The sequence below is a fragment of the Polistes fuscatus genome, unplaced genomic scaffold (assembly GCF_010416935.1).
Source record: "Polistes fuscatus isolate 324 unplaced genomic scaffold, CU_Pfus_HIC Scaffold66, whole genome shotgun sequence".
NCBI classification, from domain to species: Eukaryota; Metazoa; Arthropoda; class Insecta; order Hymenoptera; family Vespidae; genus Polistes; species Polistes fuscatus.
In genome coordinates this window covers 1,016-22,225 of record NW_025113147.1, presented here as the reverse complement: position 1 = coordinate 22,225, position 21,210 = coordinate 1,016, and the positions used below count along the sequence as shown (strand labels likewise).

Genomic DNA, 21,210 nt, shown 5'->3' with positions numbered 1-21,210 from the left:
ATGAAAATTTGATTTCAAAAGTATACAACTTTGATGATAAAGATTTTGGATGAAAAGCAGCCCTAAACAAAAAATCAAAACCGTTAGATTATTTTCAATTATTTTTCCCAGAATCATTAGTAAATTGTATTGTAAATGAAACTAATAAATACCATAATTATTTAAAAAAAAGCGTACATGGAAGGCTAATTCGCGAATAAATTCATAGTACGATACTAATGTAGATGAAATATACTGTTTTTTAGGTACCGTATTACTAATGTCACGCGTAAAAAAACTTTCTTACCCGGAATATTGGTCGAAAGACAAATTTATGAAAACTGACATTTTTCATGATATTATGTCTCGAGATAGATTTTTAAACTTAATACAGTGCTTACATTTTAGCAATCCCGAGGTACTAAACTGTAGAGATAAATTGTTCAAAATTCTTTAACTAAATGATAGATTTCGATTGATTTTAAAATAAAATTTCTACCCGTTTCCAAATATTTGTATAGACGAAAGTTTATTATTGTTCAATGGTCGCTTATACTTCAAATGATTTATACCATCTAAACGCAATCGATTTGGCATAAAGTCTTTCATTGCTTGTGACTGTAAAACGGGGTATATTTTTGACATGATAGTATATTCAGGTTTGGAAACACACAGAAATTTCTGTGTTCCAAGAAAATTTGGGTAAATCCGGTAATATAGTCATGACTCTCATGAAAGATTATCTTGGGGAAGGTCACAGTTTATATGTGGATAACTGGTACACGAGTCCACTTTTATTTAACACATTACACTTGAAACAGACAAATAGTTGTGGTACCGTAAGAAAAAACCGCAAATATGTACCAATTATTTTAAACAAACTGCAAAAAGGAGAAATATCATTTCGATCAACTGAAACTTTATTATGTATGAAATGGCAGGATAAAAGAGAAGTTTCGATGTTGACAAGTTTACATCACGCTGATATCGTAGCAACAAGAAAGTTTCATTACCTTACAAAAACACCAATAAAAAAAACCAACATGTATACAGGATTACAATCGTAATATGGGTGTTGTAGATAAGACCGATATGGTAATTAGTACTATTGAGTGTATTAGGAAAAGTTATAAATGGTACAAAAAAATTTTTTTTTCATTTATTAGATATAAGTATTTGGAACGCATATGTTTTATATAAATACGTATCAGGTGAAGAGTTAAAATTCGTGACATTTCATTTACTTGTGTTAAAAAAACTCCGCCTGCATGATCGCAGATCAGCGATCATGTTGCCTGTCCTAAGCCCGGGAAAAGGAGGAAGGTTGTTGGATCAGGTTAGCTCCCTACCCAACGTAAAAAAAAGACTACGGCTCATAGAACCGACACTCTGCCTCGGAATAGGACGGATATACAGATGACGACACATGCAAGGAAAAGGACAACGAAATGGAAGAAAAACATATAATGCGTCTGGCTACCTGGAACATCAAATCATTTAATAATAAAGATCAAGAAACCCTGAAAGAACTGAAAGATAATAACATCGATATATGCGCCTTACAAGAAACCAAAAAGAAAGGCAAAGGACAAATACAGTACGAAGACTACTTAGTGATCTATAGTGGTGTAGAAAAACAAATCAGGGCAAAAGAAGGGGTAGCCATCGCAGTATCCAAGAAATACAAAAACAAAATACAAGAATGCAACTACATATCTTCACGAATATTGGTGGTAAAAATGAAAGCGGAAGACCAAAAATTAAATATAGTGTCAATTTATGCACCCGAAGATAATAAACCGAAAGAAGAAAGAGAAGCCTTCTACGACCAACTACAAAATTTAGTCGGATCATAACCAAGTAACCAACAAATGATAATCCTTGGAGATTTTAACGCCCGCATCGGAAACGAAATAATACCTGGAATAAAACAAAGGTTCAACGAAAACGTGTTAAATGACAATGGAGAACTAAGACACAGCTATGCACATTTAACGAGCTAAGGATTAATAATACATTTTACAATCATAAGGAACACTATAAATTTACATACAGCAACACCAGAGGCTTCAGGTCTACAATTGATTACATTGTTACCAACAGATACGTCCAACCAAACCAAATATTAGATATCAGGACGTTAAATTCCGCGAATGTAGGAAGCGATCATAGCCTGCTATTAGCAAAGATAAGAATGAAGTTTAAACCTCAAAGAAATCTTGCACGAGCAACTCAAGAATTGAAAATAAACATCGAGTCACTATGGAACTTACCAACCAAACAACTATACGAGAACAGGTTGAAAGAAAAAATCGAAAAAAACCCAATAAAAGAAGAAGATAACATAAACATAGCCTGGAAGAAACTAAGAACCAACATTTTAGAAGCTGCATATGAAGCCCTGGGAACACGAACTGTAAAAAACCGGGCTAGAATGATCAAAACTCCTTGGTTCCGCCCAGAGATTAAGGAAATATGCAAAAAAAAAGAAAATAGCATACCTTAACTATAGGACATTAATAACACCTGAGTCATACGAAACGTATAGACGAATCCGGAATCAAACAGCGACATTAGTAAGGCAAACAAAGCAAAATTATTGGGAGATTTTTTCGAAAAGAATGGAGAGTGACTTCTATCGACTCCAAAAACAAATCTGGCGATTTATTAGAAATCAAAGAAAGGAGGTCAATGAAATGATAGAAACAAACCAGATCACAAAAGAAAATTGGATTAACTATCTAAAGAGTTCTATAAATCAGAAGAACCTCAAACGGAACTAAATACGCCAGAAATAATAACAAGAAGCGACATACAAATTGAGTCCAGTGATGTAGAAACAGCTATTCGAAGACTAAAGAATAGGAAGAGCTCAGGGCAAGATGGCATCCAAAACGAGTTAATAAAATATGGTGGCCAACGTCTCACACAACAACTAACATTCCTAATCCAAAAAATACTATGCCAACACAAAATACCTGACGAATGGCGCACTAGCACAACTATAGTTATGTTTAAAAAAGGAGACAAAAAGCTGCCCTACAAACTACAGGGGAATAAATCTTTTAAACACTTCATTAAAACTAACAACAAAGATTATAACGAATAAAATTAACAGCTTAACGAATCTAGAAGACGAACAGCAGGGATTCAGATCAGGCAGATCGTGCACAGACGCGGTTTTCATCATAAGACAGATAACAGAAAAATCAATTGAATACAACAGACCAGCATATATGTGTTTCATTGATTTGGAAAAGGCATTCGACCGAGTGCAGTTAAAGGATGTTATACACCTCCTCTATAACCGGCAAATTCCGAACAATCTTATCAAGACCATAGAGGACATCTATAGAAACAATAAAATCCAAGCAAAGATAAATGGCGCCTTGACTGAACCGATTGATGCAGGTCGTGGTATCAGACAAGGGGATTCCCTAGGTCCCCTGCGTTTTAACATCATTATGGACGAAATAATAAGAAACGTAAGACTGCTAAAAGAATATAAAATGGGCAGTGAAGAAATAACCATCCTATGCTATGCTGACGACGCTGTATTAGTGGCCGAAAATGAGGATGATCTACAACGTCTACTACACCGATTTAACTGCATAGCCAAATCATTCAACATGAAAATATCGGCCCAGAAAACAAATGCATGACAACATCAAAGACACCGTTAAGATGCAAACTGGAAATTGAAGGGAAGGTTATTCAGCAGGAAATGAGATTTAATACCTAGGAATGGAAATCTCAGGATATGGTGATGTCGAAGCAGAGGTAAGAGAACAGACAACGAAGGCATCCAGAATAGCGGGTTGTTTGAATGACACAATATGGCGAAACAAAAACATTGACATAGAGACCAAAGCAAGAATTTACAAGGCAATGGTAAGACCTATTATGTCACATACCGCAGAAACTCGACCAGACACGGCGAAAACGAAACAGTTACTAGAGACAACCGAAATGAGAGTTCTTCGCAGAATAGTGGAAAAACACTGCTGGATCGAGAGAGAAGCGAAGATATAAGAAGAACATGCAAAGTGGAAAATATCAACGAATGGATACTAAAAAGGAAAAAAGAATGGAACGAGCACATCAGTAGAATGGACAACAGAAGAATTGTCAGAATTGCACGGGATAAGTCACCGGTAGGCCGCAGAAGCACGGGGCGCCCACGAAAACGATGGTGCGACAATTTAACAGTGCAATAGGCAGAAAAAACGTCGTTACGAAACAGGCAATTTGCCTAAACTAAAGAAAGAAGAAGAAGAAGAAGTGTTAAACAAATATTTGGAAAATTTTTATACGAATTTCAAATACATACCAAAGGAAAAGAAATACCGACGATCCCTTACGTCTTATTGAAATGCATTTTCCAAGTACTTGTGTCAATCCGTCTGCAAAAAAAAGAATCAAATGCGAAAATATGTGGTATGCACTAAACATAAAATCCGACGAAAAAGCAGATATGAATGTAAAAAATGCGATGTAGGTTTATGCGTTGATCCATGCTTTCAAATATAGCATACACAAATTGATTATTAACTTTTTCTATTAAAATTTTATCTTTATTCGTTCATTATGGTTTTATTATTTTTATTATTATTATATTAAAATTATCAAAATATCCTGTTAAAGTTGTCATATCCTGTGTTACATTATACATTTTGGATTTTTTCTTTTATATTTACTTACCGATTGTAAACTTTACAGCACATAAGATTTCATAAGGCCGTTACTTTCAATAGTGGACAATTCTTAATAATTGTAATAACCCGTTACCGTAAGATACATAAGACTCATAAGAAGGGTCATCATAACTAACATAAGAACCGACAAAACTGAACTAAACTCCTAACTAACTCCTTCCTCTCCCGCCGTATTGTCCGACTGCCCTTTTATACCTTTTCATCGAACGACGAAGCATCGGCCTCCCCCACGGATGACGCATACAGCCTCTGTTCCCCACGCTTAATCTTAAGAATACCGATATCCTAAATAAACATCCGCACGCACTCACACTAGTGCAGGCGCCAACGTGCACGAACCTGCATGAGACGTTTACACGATTATTATTGAAGGAATGTACAAAAGTTAAGTAAATTAAAATAGCTTAAAAAGTTACTTAATATAAATAAAAAAAATTGATATTTTTAATTTTTTTGCCATTATTATTTTTTAAACCATAAGAATAGCATCAAATTTCCGGGTACTGTTTTTGTCACTGTCAGTGTCCATCAGTCAGTGGACAACTAGTCGCAGCGACCGACAAGCGAAAAACGCACCGTCCATATTGATGGATTCGTCCGAGAGCGCGCCGCAGTCAAAAATAACTATTAACCAATAGTTATGTCGGTAAGGGTACGCGATCGAGTTTTAAGTGTGCGCATCGTACCGTCGCGCTTTCTTCGTCTAGGTGTAGTAACGTGTTATGTTTACCCTTATATTTTTTGCAAGTTCTTGCACGGCACGTATCTACCTTGTGATTGCTGCGTGAACAATCAGTGCACAAACCCGTATGCTCAATGATCTTTCTTCGTTTCTCGGGTTTAATTTTTAATAATTGCTCACACTCGGACGTATAATGATTATTCTTGCATAATGAACACCGCCGACGTATTTGCGACGAGTATACTTGCATTTCATTTTGACGCAGTCCACTTTGTGAATACCTTTGCGGAATCGTATAGCGCGCGTTGTTTTGTATTACGTTTCGAGAATTGCCACACCGCACGAATGACTTGGATGAATTGCTCATTTTAAATCTTTCCGTGTTTTTTAATTCCTGTATCGCATTTATATGCTTATTGATTACCATTAGAGGATTATCATAATACTCTTCTATAATAGTTACTTCCATGCTATTTGGTAGTTATTTCCCGTAGTTTCTACCGCGCGGATTTTATCTTCTGCTTTTCCCGATAAGTAAGCCTTCAAATACGAAAATTTTTGTATATCTGATAGGTCGGACTTTTTGCCGATGATCGATTGAAATTGATCCGCGAAGTTTGACCAATCTTCGAACCGCCCGTCAAATTGCGGCAAACGCACCGCTGGTAATTTTAAGTTATTACCGTTTGTTTGAAGATTGTTCGTGTCTAATGGGGCATTCACGGCTGATAGTGATACAGGCGAATCGGTGGCTCGAGTTGTTAATGAATTGAATTTCGTTAATATTTCTTCTGCTTTATTTTCACGCTGTAAACGGCCTCGCGATAATCATCACTCTCTTGGATATGAGCTTCAAGTCGGAGCTTCAAAGTCGGAAGCTTTATTTAATAGATCGTCTTAAATAAGTTCAAATATCACCATATCCGAATTGATATCGTTTAATCTTAACTTGCCATTTGCTATATCCTCTCGATTAGGGTTGTCTAAACCGTTAAAGAGCTTTTTAAAAATCGTTAATTTGCTTTTTAATGCGACTGTTTGAAAAATTGCCCTGTCGTTGGTTCGCTGGAAACAAAGGGACTCGCTACAACCGTCTTAAATAATTACACAAATTAAGTGCGTGGAAATACGCAATTGTCGTCTTTATTGAGTCAATTATCAACCAGTAGAACAAGCGGCCTTTCGGAAGGGGTTTAGTACTTGCGACCATCTCCTCACAGTGATAATTCTAATAGAGAAATCAGTCGAATACAATTTCCCTCTGTACATGGCCTTCATTGATTATGAGAAGGCATTCGACTCTATTGAACACTGGGCACTAATAGAAGAACTCAACCATGCACGAATTTACTCTCGATATACTAAACTGATTAGAAGCATATACCAACATGCTAGAGCAACCATTAAAATGCACGAATGTACTAACAGCTTCACGATCGAGAGAGGTATTAGACAGGGAGATACAATCTCGCCTAAACTATTTACTTTGGCACTCGAAGGCGTCTTTAAAAGGATGGACTGGTCGGGTAAAGAAATAAAATCAATGACGAAAGATTAAATCATCTAAAATTTGCAGGCGACGTTGTTCTGTTCGCGGAAAATGAGGAAGACCTAAAAAATATGATAGCAGAATTAGAGCAAACATCAAAGGAAATAGGACTTAAAATAAACCTAAGTAAAACAAAGACAATGTGTCGACAAGATCCACAAATAACTGTAAATGGAACACGGATAGACAACGTCAGAGAATATATATATCTTGTACAAAGTGTAACACTGGGAAAGCAAAATAAAGATATGGAAATAGAGAGAAGACAACGACTGGGATTGGTAGCATTCGGAAAACTAGCTTTCATTCTGAAAAACAAAAAGATACCCCAGCACTTGCGATCCAAAGTATTTGACCACTGTATTCTTCCTGTCATAACCTATGAAGCTCAAACCTGGACCCTCACAAAACAAATAATAACAAAACTAGAAGTGACACAAAGGGCTATGGAAAGGGCAATGATCGGTATCTCGTTAAGACAAAGGAGAAGAAACGAATGGATCAGGCAGAGAACTAAAGTAACTAACATAACAACAAGAATAACACAGTTGACATAGGACTATGCCGGACACATAGTTCGCATAAAAGACAATAGATGGAACGCTAAGATGCTCAAATGGAGACCATGGGCGAGAAAAAGAAATAGAGGTCGACCAATAACTCGATGGTATGACGATATCAAGAGATCAGCAGGACTACCATGGATAAGAATCGCACAGGATAGGAATAGATGGAGAATGTTAAAGGAAACCTATGCTCAATACTGGGCGCAAACGGATTAAAGAAGAAAGAAGATTGAGTCAAAAAGATAGATGAGAACAGTCCACTGAATTGCACACAATTTGAGTGTTTCCGCACAGCGATTTTATTGATGCACTGCGAGGTGAGATGTTGAGATCGTCTAACTGTCAGCGACCGATCACACGTGGTCGGCACACCACGAGAAGAGATGAGTGTAAAAGTTGATGCACTAAATGCCCCTTAAGCTGATTGACGCACCGTTGCTTCAATCGCTAGATGAGAAAACCGTAAGATTTATCTGAGAATTACAATGACCCTTGAGTTCACACACTAGAAAAAAAAACTATAATAATTGAGATAAAATCAAAGCACGTGTTATCGAAACCACGAGTAGGTAGACAATAATCGTTAGTGGCCGTTATTCCCGTTGAATCTGATGAGAAGAATAATGAATAAATCATAAAACTGAATGAATATCTAAAAAGGAAATACATACAACTCTACAAATCCTCCAGGGTATGTTACTTCTTAAAACATTCTGACAGATGTAAAGTCACTTTATATTTTCGCATTCCCACTTCGTTGCACTTCGAATTTTATGTTTATAGCAAATTTTGCACATCCTTGTTGGATGCTTTTTCCGAGGTGACGGATCTATATTTTGGGGGAAGTGAGCCTAATATTGAGCTTTGAGTCAAAGGGGTGTTTTAAATAATGATTTCCCACGCTTTTTGTAGTCCGGTAATTTAACAATTTGTAAAATTTACTCTGCTATATGTACACGGTAATGAACATAAGTCTCCCGTTTTCGACTTTAAATGGTTTTCTGCATAATATAGGTATTGAAAAGAGCCATATCTGATATGTAAATGGAAAGCTTTTAGTATCCTTTCATGACTTTTCTCATTATTAGGAAACAAGCTAATTTCTGATCTTGATGATCAACTGCACCCATATCCTTGTTATATTCTACGATACATTTCGGATTCATTACTTTCTGTAATTGTTTGTTTGATTGCTCGACCATCTCTACAGTTTTGTGTTTTGTGGAGAGCATATAAACGTCACGTTTGTCTTTCCATCGCAGAGCTGTCAAATTATTGCAACATCTCCACACAAATTCTCCTTTCTTCTAAATATGCTTTTGCATGTCTCGTGGCATATTTTTTCTGTTCTTGCGTACCGTCCCGATAACGTTTGTCTATTGCTGGTTTAATTTTAGAAACAGGTTGGGTGAAGAGTACCAGTTTTCCAGGAATAAATTATATCCTTTGTTTATTATAGATTTTGACAACTCCATCACAACGTTCTCCGATGCATTATCGTTTCAATTAATTCTGTCCTGGCCGGTATATATATTATGACAGAAACCGGTACCTGCCAAATCTATGATTGTTGTGTCGTACTTTCCTCTTCACTACTCTCATCTATAATCATACGCCTTATACGCTTTGCGACTGGCATAATTGCGTCACTATCGGAGGATTCGTTATCACTACCTTCATTTAAAACTTTTGTATCTTGCATTTTGAAGAGGTTTCTTAAATTTTAATATCTGAACTGCTTAGTAACAGACACGATAAGAATCGTGACTGACTGTCATGAAGTACTGATAGAAACTAACATTCAATCACGACCGTAACGGGCAAAAAGTCAGTCCGCGAGCTCGGCTTATTATGTTTACGTTATGCTCAAGTATCTGGTCGCGAGTCAGACTCGCTAAAGTACGGGAAAGGGTTAAGGGAAATAAAATAGAAAGGACATAGATTGTTAAAACATTGTTAGGAGAACAGAGTAAATAATTAAATATTTGTTAGTTTGGATGAAACGTGTTACTTTATTTTAACAGAAATATATGAGAGTTTTAGATTTCGCGAGCGTGCTTCAATGCAATTCACTTTTCGACCACCGAACTCAGCACGGTTGTCTCTCGGCTCGCTTCGATGCACGAGCATCGCCGAGTATATTTCATGCTTGTACAGTTACACGCAGAACCGTGCGTCTGTACACTTGCTTACAGAAATACGCTGAACTCAGCTTGCTTTATTATAGATGAAAAAGGCAAACCGTTTATTCAACTACAAACGACAAACGTAAAAATAGGCAAAACAAACGGCACAAATGTGGAACAATCCAAACATAGTCTGCTACTGTCCTTTATCCCCTCGCGCATATTCGTATGAACAATCATATACACACATGAATACAACATAGTGATGCGTATAATTGCCGAATCTTCAACACAAATTATCATAAAGACTCATTTATTCACTAAGAAAAAATTATTAGTAACTAATTGATTTTTATCTTGTCCAGAAAATAAAATTATTAAAATAGGTGTCGTAGGAAGATTGGACGGGTTAAAAAATCTTTTCGAACGTTATTTTGATCTTGTTGAACGTTTCGTCCCTTTCATTGGGACTTCATCAGCAACTGAAATTTTTATTATGACTTATTTGAAATAGGATTGTTCTGTTTATTTATACCTCGCTCGTGATTTTATCTATGTGTGAAGCCAGTTCCTTTAGTCTTTTTCCAAAATATGAATTGTAAAATATAATATCTAAATGTAACTAGAATTGGAAAGCCCTTTTCATAATTATTTCCATCGATCTGAATAAGAATAATAGTCAATAAAAAAACAAATATAGAATAACGCTGCATTATATTATAAATACTAAAATACTCTCTTTATTATTACTCTGACATATATTCATCAAGTTAACATTTCGGATTATTATGCAAATCTAAATCGCTTTCTAACAGGTCATATGTAATTACAAAAGGAAAACAAATTTCAATAAATTTATTTATATTTTAGAAATATTTGAAACGTTTAAAAAACAAATGTTTCTTTTTTATATGGACCGTTTATTTTTAAGGTAGTGGAAGTCTATTTTCTATTGTTTCAAGAAAAAATCAAAAATTTCCATATTAGTCAATTCAAAAATATTCATTAATTATGTTTAGTCTGACTATGTATCTATTATTTTTTTTTGAATATGTAACTTGATTATATAAATTTCTTTTAGGCTAATTAAACTGAAACAATGTATATTTACGGGCTACAAATAAATTTAAATTACTTTCAGAATTAGTCAATTGTTAAAATCATTTAATTTGAATTTTGAAAAATCTCAAATATCACTTTAAAAAGAATATCAAATTTAAATATCACTTTAAAATTTTAATAACAAAAAATAAAATCGAAATAGTATTTTTTATTTTGAAAGTTATTTATATTGTTAAATTAAACATAAGATATTAGTATTATTTACTTATGCTCTTCATGTAGCAGTGTTTAGAAATATTCCTGATCAACACGAGGTATATAGTGTAATGACTATTCGCAATTCTAATATTTTTTGTAAGTAATAGTAAAACATATATATATATATATTAGACTGTGCCAAATAAATCGACTATTTTTTTTTTTTCGGTCCCATATCAAAATTTCGTTGAGAGTGACGAAAAAAAAATTGTGTCAAAATTTAAGCCCTCTATCTTCATTTTTCAGTTAGCGCTCGCTAAAATAAGAATTTTCGCCAAAAAAAGTTTTTTTTCACTTATTTTTTGGTTATAGACAATTCAATATACCAAATATAAAAAAACCCTTGGTATGGTTTTGTAGGAAATTAAATTCTCTACAAAGATGATTTTTTATCGAACTTAAAAAGTCAACAGCTTTTTTTTTATAGCTGATTAAATTACATTTCGTTCTATAATTTTCATTTTTAATTATTGATGAACACTTATTAAACTACTTCCTAACGAAAAGAACATACTAATGCAATTTTTCTAGGAATATTTATGATCTAAAAAATAGTTTTTATGCCGTAATGAATGTAAATACTGTTGAGTAATTTATATTCTTTACTTTTAAAATAATGAATTACATGTCAATTCTATTTTTTTTTGTTTTTCACCTTATTGATTCACACAAAATTCGGTGAAATTTTTCTGTTTACAGTGAGAATTGAACAAACCAATGATTGTATAAAAAATCATTAGTATTTTAATAGAAATAGAAAATTACTAAAAACGAAATATCTTAAAAATTTTAATAAATTAAAAAATGATATGCTAATCTTTATTATTGTCTTTATTCATATGTTTACTAGTTTTAAAGAGCTTACATTTTTTAAATAAACATTAATATAATTATGATAGACACACTTTTAATCTTGTTATATATAAATGAAACTAATAAGATCTTTACTTGAATTATTTTAAAATCAGTTATGAGATTCGAGTAAACATATTACTCACATAAATTTCGTTTGTTACAATTGGGATATTTTTAGCGATGCTCAGCAACAACTTGTAATAAAAACTGTTTTTGTTCTTCATCACAAGTGAGACTATCATTATATTTATCAATTAACGCTACAGCTCTTTCGGCAATATCATTTACAACTTTTATCGATCGAACAATTTTTAAAGAAGCCTTGTACTCATCATCGAATTCCCATTGATCTACAGGTAAATCAAGAAAACTTGTAGATAAACCGAACTTCTCGAATAAAACCATCGACTTTTGAGTAACAAAATCACTTATATCTTTTGAGTCGAATGATTTTAAATCTTCTGTTTCAAACATAACTTTCTCGTATTTTCTGTTGTACTCTGTCGATTTTTTATTGCTTGAACCATTTTTATCTTGATGGCCGATGGAATTCTTTCATCGAAGAATGATAATGCCACAAGATCTTCGGCCAAGTACCAGAGATGTCTAAGAAATTTAGTTGATGCAGCTTCTTTTTTTAGATTAGCATATCATTTTTTTAATTTATTAAAATTTTTTAAGATATTTCGTTTTTAGTAATTTTCTATTTCTATTAAAATACTAATGATTTTTATACAATCATTGGTTTGTTCAATTCTCACTGTAAACAGAAAAATTTCACCGAATTTTGTGTGAATCAATAAGGTGAAAACAAAAAAAAATAGAATTGACATGTAATTCATTATTTTAAAAGTAAAGAATATAAATTACTCAACAGTATTTACATTCATTACGGCATAAAAACTATTTTTTAGATCATAAATATTCCTAGAAAAATTGCATTAGTATGTTCTTTTCGTTAGGAAGTAGTTTAATAAGTGTTCATCAATAATTAAAAATGAAAATTATAGAACGAAATGTAATTTAATCAGCTATAAAAAAAAAGCTGTTGACTTTTTAAGTTCGATAAAAAATCATCTTTGTAGAGAATTTAATTTCCTACAAAACCATACCAAGGGTTTTTTTATATTTGGTATATTGAATTGTCTATAACCAAAAAATAAGTGAAAAAAAACTTTTTTTGGCGAAAATTCTTATTTTAGCGAGCGCTAACTGAAAAATGAAGATAGAGGGCTTAAATTTTGACACAATTTTTTTTCGTCACTCTCAACGAAATTTGATATGGGACCGAAAAAAAAAAAATAGTCGATTTATTTGGCACAGTCTAATATATATATATAGGGAATAGTTTTTTAACCCTACGGATACTCTAAATTACTCTTTACCCACACTCCCACAATCCCACACTCGGCCATTCTGAAGGTAAATTCGTCCTCGAATGTATCTCTCTCTCTTCTTTTCAAGCATTCACTCATCCATAACATCTTTCGTTCTAATTTCGCTTTTATTTTACATTTAGTATCTCACTCACTCATAACATCATTTGTTCTAACTTCGTTTTTATTTAACATACTCGTATCTCACTCATCCCCATACGTACACTCATCCATATACATAGGCGCCTTGGTTTACAAATATTATTATATTTTATTCTCGCTCGCTTTCGCTCTCGCACTCACTCTGTTCGCGAGTGACGTCAATTCACAGTTTTATGTGATCCGCGGAAACAGTCGTATTAATCGGGCCCTCATGCTCACCAATCTTACTAACCACGTACCTGTTTCCTCGTAGTACACGCGTTATGCTATAGGGACCTAAATATGAAGTGGCTAAATTTAAGCCCGGTCCGAACTGAGTCCCCTTAATTGCTACTAAATCGTCTTCCATGTAGGGACGAAAACCCACTCGTTTTTTATTATATGCCTTACGGTTTTCCGCCTGTAACATCGTTATTTTTTCGGCAGCTAGTTTGCGTAGCTCTTCGCGGTTGTCGTGGGAGTCGTCTAACCACTCTTTCTCTAGATGGTCGCGAATCTCTAAATTTTCGCGTAAACGTGCATCTACCCCGAACATTACTTTAAATGGAGTGGTTCCGATACCACGATGCTGCGTGACATTCAGGTATTGCTGTGCTTATCCACGAAACGATACCATTCCTCTTTTTTCGAATGCGCAAGTTTTGTCAACAACGGAATAAGCGTCCTGTTCATTCTTTCGACCTGACCGTTCCCCCTCGGTACTCCTGTGGCGATACACACATACTCGATAGCCTCTTCTCTGCAACAGTCCTCAAAATCTCGTGATGTAAACGCGGTTCTTCTATCGGATATTATTCGTCGCGGATTCCCAAAAATGACCGCCTGCTTTTTAAGACGATTCAAAACCTCGCTCGATAAAGTCGTCTTAGTCGGATGTAACCACGTGAATTTAGAAAAACTGTCGACCACTAGGAGAATATGACGATAATTTTTTCCCGTGGAAGGAAGCGGTCCAAGATGGTCTACGTGATAGGTATCCAACGGTAGTTCGCCTTTATTAATAGGGTTAAGCAAGCCCTCTAACCTCCCCTCTTTTATCTCGGATAAAATGCACTCTACACAATTGTGAATTACTCTTTCCATCTTTGGTTGTAGCCCTGGAATCCAATATTCTTTTTCCAAAAGCATTCTGGTTTTGTTCGCGGCGAAATGACTTATCACATGGTAATTTTTTTATAACTGACGTTTGAATTTCTTTTGGTACGACTATACGTACGTCATCTCCTACTTTCTTAAACAACACGCCTACTCGTATGATATATCCATCGTCTTTACCAATTTTAACCATCTCGTATATTCGTTGTACATCGACGTAGTCTCTCTGCGCTCGTCGTAATCGTAACGTTATTGAATCAATCTCCTGGTCTAACGCGAAACACGAAGCAATCGGATTTCTACTAAGGGTATGAACGCGTGCCATCTTCCTACTCCTCTATACTGTATTTAATATTGTATCCTCTATACTGTAATTAAACTCTTCAAGGGCTAACGCCCAACGCGCTACTCTCACGCATAAATCCTTTTTCCTCATCGTAAGTGCAAACGCCTGGCAGTCCGTCACTATTTTAAAAGGAACACCCAATAGATAAGTCCTAAACTTCCGTAGTGCTCTTACTATCGCGAGTACCTCTAATTCGTAGCTCGCATATTTACTTTCCTCCGGTGTTGTCTGTCCGCTCGCATAATATACCGGGTGTAATTCTCGTGTTACACTATCTCTTTGCATTAGTATTGCACCGAACCCGCGTGACGATGCATCGGTATGCAATTCTGTTTCTGCTCCGGCCTTATATAATCTCAAGCAAGGATATTCGTACAACTTAGCTTTTAGTGAATTAAACGCGGCTCTTTCCTCTTCGGCAAAATCGACCTCTATGTTTTTTCTCAGTAAATTAGTTAATGAACGAGCAATTTCTGAGTACTTCGGGATGAATTTACGGAAGTAACCAGTCAATCCTAGGAAACTCTGGATTTGACGCTCTGTACATGGTTCTGGAAAATCGCGTACCGCTTCAGTTTTCCGTTCTGACGGAAAAACGTAGCCGTTTTCTATAACGTGTCCCAAGAATTCGACTCTGCTCTCTAAAAATTTACACTTTCCCCAGTTTATTGAAAACCCTGCTTCACTCGTAACTTTTAGTACTTTTTTTAACTTATCTAATCCGCTCGTTAAATCTTCCGACGGTATGATAAGATCGTCCATATATGCTAGCACTACTTTGTCGTTTATTAGTTCTCTGAAAATTGCGTTAATGTACCTCTGGAAAACAGCTGGAGAGTTACATAACCCAAAAGGAACTCGTAAAAATTCATAATGCCCGTCAGGTACTATGAAGGCCGTAAACTTTCATGATTGCTCATCTACTGGTACATGAAAGAATCCGTTTTTTAAGTCTATCGTGCTGAATATTTTTGCACCCTGTAACGCGTCTAATTGGTCTTCAATCAGTGGTAGCGGATACCTATATCTTACTACTTTTCTATTGAGTTCTCGATAATCAACAAACAACCGATTTGATCCGTCCCTCTTTTTTATTAAAACCACCGGACTCTCGTATTCCGAAAGCGATGGTCTTACAATACCTTCTTTGATCCACTCATCGATTTGTTTATTCGTCTCCTTTTTCTCTAGAGGAGATAGCCGTCGCGCTCTTCGGCTAACCGGTTCATCGTCTTTTAACACTATTGTCATCTTAACTCCTACTTCCCGACTCTTTTTAGGAATTTACTCTTCTATCGCTACTTTCACCCCCTCTCTAACGCTCGGATCTGATATATGTGATAGCTCTAACTCGTTCGTTTGTATATCAATCGCAAAAACGTCTGAAACTTGTTTTGTTTTAATAACCGACTCTTTGGGTCACATAAAAATCTCACCGTTCTTTATCTCATAGTTTATAGTGAGCAAAAAGTCAAGCCCTAATATCATAATATACCCTAACAATTCATCTACCATTACTCGAATAGTAATGGGGTAAACTTTGTCTTCAACGCTTATTCTTGTTTGGAATTCGCCCATCGTCGGTCTCACCCTCGTGCTGACTCCATTAACCAAAATCTCTCCTCCTGTCAAGGTAAACGAACCCATCCCCTTGTACTGGCTTCGGTTTATTATGGTGTTATCGCTGCCTGTGTCCACCAGGGCTGATATGGCGTGACCTTGGATGTCCACCTGCTTCCAGATCTTCGGTCCTCCTACCGATGCAACCGTCGTCGCCGTCGTTGTGTTCTCAGCCACCGTGTTCGCTTTGCGTGACTGCACCCCTCTCGGACATAGTGCCGCTCGATGCCCGTGATCGTTGCATCTAAAACATGAAACAAACTGAGCAACTGCTTAGTATAGGACGATTTACAAATTTATCACAAAATTTTTATTTATAAATTTAACTCAATGTTTACACATTGTATACATATTAATGATAATGTAAATAAATAAAAAAGATCTGTGTTTGCTTTAGTACAAGATGTTATGTGGCGGCCTGCTGTCGATAAGCAGATTTCTACCTTATCCTATGCGACGACTGGCGCTGCCATCCTCACCGCTGATTCTTTGTCCAGGCTACTTTAGCGCTATCACTCTATCACGGCTAACAACGTACTATGGGAAACGTTTCCATAGTTACAAAGACTTTCTTCTTCCGTTATTATAAATAAAGTAATGAATTAAGAAGTTACACGTGTCCGATCAACAACGCATTTTTGTTATCCGTTCTTGTTTTGTAATAGTTTATGAATAAATAAATGTTACATAAAAATAATAGTGGCGAACAGTGTTTGAACCAATAGAATTCAAGTTCCTGGTTCCTTCCGCTACATTTATGCGACAGAATTGCCATCAAAAGTTCTAATATTTAACTACTAAACGAATACATTAACCAATAGCGTTTTTTTTTCTCGATCTCCTTTTCTCTCTCGCTCTCTCTCACTCGCTCTCTCCCATCTCTTGCTCCATGGCACTGTGCATGATGCGATGTTCGCTCTATCTCACTCTCTCTCTCTCTCGATCTTTCTCACTTGCTTGCTCCCTACTCTCGCTCCATGCTACGTTCGCCCTTTCTCACTCTTTCTGAATCGGTCTCAATCGCTCGCTCTCTCACTCTTCTCCGACAAAAACGTCTCACATTTTCTTGTCACTAATATTAATATTATTGCGTTTCATCCGTAAAAATTGTACCCTCATGCGTGCAAAGAAGTTTCACTTCAAAAAAAAAGTTCTCTGTGCGATTGATTTCAAATAAAAATTGCGGCCTCCAAGATGTACACAAACTGCTATGTCGGATGGTGTCACATTACGCCGAACCGAGCAGCCTACCGCACGAGATGGAGATTACTTGTATAGGAATTCTATGGGAATAAAGAATTCTAAAGGTGTTGATAATCTAAAGAAAAACCAAAATAAATAGGTAATATTTTCTAAAAGCTTAAGTTACAGGCGATAGAAATAATTCTAAGATATTCGGTCTCCTCAAAAAAAAGGGTCTCATGCTCGTTCCCCCATATGTAAACAAATGCAAGTTTAACGGGTAAAATTCCGATAGCTGTGAAAGATACTCTCTCGCTAAGGCGTTACAGGCGTTAAAAGAAAGAAATATCGATGACCAATAGACAATCTGTGATTTAATAAGAAACGCTCTGTAGGAAAAGGAGAGTCCTTCCCCTCCCACTATGTGCGTGGTATAAGTGACGGACACCTGACCGGAATAGAAGGAGTAATATTGAAAGTTATATAGGCTTATATAGAGAGTTACATACAGAGTGATATACAGAGATAGATGCATAAGTACGAATAATTTATAATAAGCCTGAAGTCAGTAAGTGTTTAAACCTTAAGTGCGACGATATATATAAAAGGAGTTTTTTACTTGTATTTTGTTCTATTTTCTTGTGTTTTGTTAGAATATATGATCCATATTTTGTACTACTTCGTCTCAACTGTTATTCACCCCGACCTTTAATCGAACAGATGGCGACATTCAATGCGCGGCAGCTGATATCTCCGTTACTTTTCCAGGAAAATTTTTGAAAATTTCAAAATATATTCTCAAATATATGTTTAAAATGATCTTACGATATCAATAAAAATTCCATATGTGTAAAAAAAATTCATGATAATCACAGTAAAAACGCCGTCTTACACTTTTCTTCCCACTTAAATAAAATAGAATTGATACGTATAATAAATGGTTTTTATTTTATTTTGAATAATTGAAATAAAAGCTACGTACAAAAGTGAATATACGAAATAGAAAGTATGTCCTATACTTGTCTTATATTTTCATATAGCGATGAATTTTCTTAAAACAATGAATGCATAAGTATCGCTTATGAAGACAATAATTACAAAAAGTTGTCACATTGTTTGTGGTATTTCGCGCGGTTTTACTTTTATAATTAGACTGAAATTTACACATAACTTCCTTCCTTTTTTTCTTCCTGAGTAAAGTAATTCTGCTTGTACCATTTCCATCATACACCCCCTCCATTACTATCTCTATCTCTCTCTCTCCACACGTTCTTTTTCGTCGTCATCGTCTACCCCCTTCTATCATAAATAACCACCCCCCTCTCTCCTATTACTTATTTTTCTTATGTACGTACAAACGATACACGGCCTTGCGACATTGTATTTAATTACATACTCTTTCTTTCTTACTTTATCTATACATCCGCGCGCACACGAATCGAATGTCGTCTCAAAGTTCGTTTAGTAAAAACCTGTAACATTCCAAAGAATTTCTGCTTATCGATAGAAGCAAATCACGTTACATTTTTATCTAAAAGTTATTAAGTATCTTACATTCGTTGAATAATTATTTATTTAGAGAATCGACCATCATAGTAAAGTAATAACAAAATGTTTAATGTATATGTCTAGAATAAATGTGACATCGTGAATAAATTAAAAGTTAGAAATTATTTACGTCTACTATGAAGAATTGTATAATCAACATTATTAGCATAATTTTTATTATTATCAACACCTAAACAGAGCAATTGTAATAATGAGGGAAAAGAGAAAAAAAAAGAATAAAAAACGATTAGAGATAAAAGTATTCTTTCCTCGTAAGCATATACGAATTCTTACGGAGTCTATCACAGACACAAGTGAAATAACATTACAAAAAATTATAATTCTTTTCTATTCTTGAATATAACTATCCTTGCCTAATATAAAAACCAATATTTTTAATATCAAAATATCATGCATGGATCGTGAAAATAATCGTACGTCATAAAATATAAATATATTAATTAGTTTTTTTTAGTCGATATAAATTAGTTTTATTTTGTTTGAATATAATTAATAATTTGACGTTATCGTATGTGAATTAAAAGTTTAGGAATTTGCGAATAAGATTGGGATAAATAAAAAGGATCTGTATTCAAATGTGTCTCCACCGAGAAGTACTCTCCCATTATTTCTCGATTATCGCAAGGGACATTATAGAAAACTATAAATATCAATTCAATCGCATCTGTACTAGTAGATAAATATATATATTCGTGCAAAAGTTGCTGGGAGCTAAATATTCGTTTCATTCTGACAAAACTCTGAGAGAACGCTAATGTATCCCCGAAAAACTTTGACGCATTCTTTAAAAAATGCTGAGGTTCGACCAGATGTAAAAATGTCTCTACCATATTAGTGTATTATTTCATAAGGTAGGAAAAACTATGTGTTACATCTCGAATAACTAAAACTAATCCTCAATCTTATAGAACGATGCAAAACGAAGTTATTTTAATCTGATCATAATTAATATACTTCTTGCTATTCGTTAGATTTTCTTGATTACCTCGTAGTTATTTATAAGTATAATACGAAATCAAATAAAAAAAAGGGAAGAAAACAAGATTTCTTTAAAAATAGATGATTTATATTCTATTAATTTTTTTGCTCTAATCTTGAAAACAACATTGTCATACGTATATGCAAATTAGTATTCCTACAGGCAGTCTTTGACGTGTGGATAAATTATGTTCCCAGTCTTATATAAATAGGCTTCCCGTTTGCTTATACATTGTCACTTATTGTTAAGACACGAAGTGTACTAGAATTTTATGCACCGTTCTTACATAATATTCGATCCAAAGTTACAAAAGGTGGTCCTAGTGTTATATTTAAACAAATTTTACATCTTCCGTAATTTTTTGCCCAATTCATCATGGAGTATATCGATACACTTATCGCTATAACAGCAATAACAATTATATTGTACTATATAATTAAATATTTAATAAATAAATTTTTTGAAATTAATATGGTCAAAGGATTCTCGGGACCAAAAGCTTTTCCTCTCATTGGAAACATATATTTGCTTCTTGGGGACATGGAAGGTATGATTGTATTTCATATTTGTCATATCTATACTTATGTTAACGCTGTTAAAGATATTTTTTTTAGATGTTACCAATAAAATGTTAAAACTATCTACCAAATATACATCGCCATGGCGATTCTGGATAGGTCCAAAATTATTTATATTATTTGATGATCCTAAATGTATTGAGGTAAAATTCATCAGTTTACCGTAATGACGTTTAATGAGGAAACGCGAGTTTAATTAATGTTATTCTTAGCTTTTTATTTTTGTTGAATTTTTTGTTTTCTTTTTAGATTATAACAAAAGGTCTAACAGTTATGAGAAAAATCTGATATATGAATTTTTCAAACCTGTTCTGGGTAATGGGTTGTTCACTGTTCCAGGTAATCAACATGTTTAAATGTTTTATAATATATATATAATAATCCAAAAGAATATTTTTAAATGTTTTACAGAGGATTTCTGGTAAAAGTACTACTTTCTTTATCTGAACATATACTGTTTACAGTCTCACAAAATATATACGTTCAAAATGATTTCTTTTTTCCTAATTTT

At 34.5% G+C, this 21,210-nt stretch overlaps 1 protein-coding gene and 1 pseudogene across 1 annotated transcript; both read left to right on the top strand.

The window, feature by feature from the left end:
• The first annotated feature begins 340 nt into the window (after positions 1–340).
• On the top strand, positions 341–4,530 carry LOC122523797 (annotated as a pseudogene).
• A 15,896-nt stretch (positions 4,531–20,426) lies between these two features.
• On the top strand, positions 20,427–20,878 carry LOC122523796 (cytochrome P450 4g15-like). Its single transcript, XM_043645670.1, has 2 exons — positions 20,427–20,668; positions 20,736–20,878. The coding sequence occupies exons 1-2, from the start codon at positions 20,497–20,499 to the stop codon at positions 20,864–20,866; spliced, it is 303 nt and encodes a 100-aa protein (XP_043501605.1). The 5' UTR covers positions 20,427–20,496; the 3' UTR covers positions 20,867–20,878.
• The last annotated feature ends 332 nt before the right edge of the window (positions 20,879–21,210 follow it).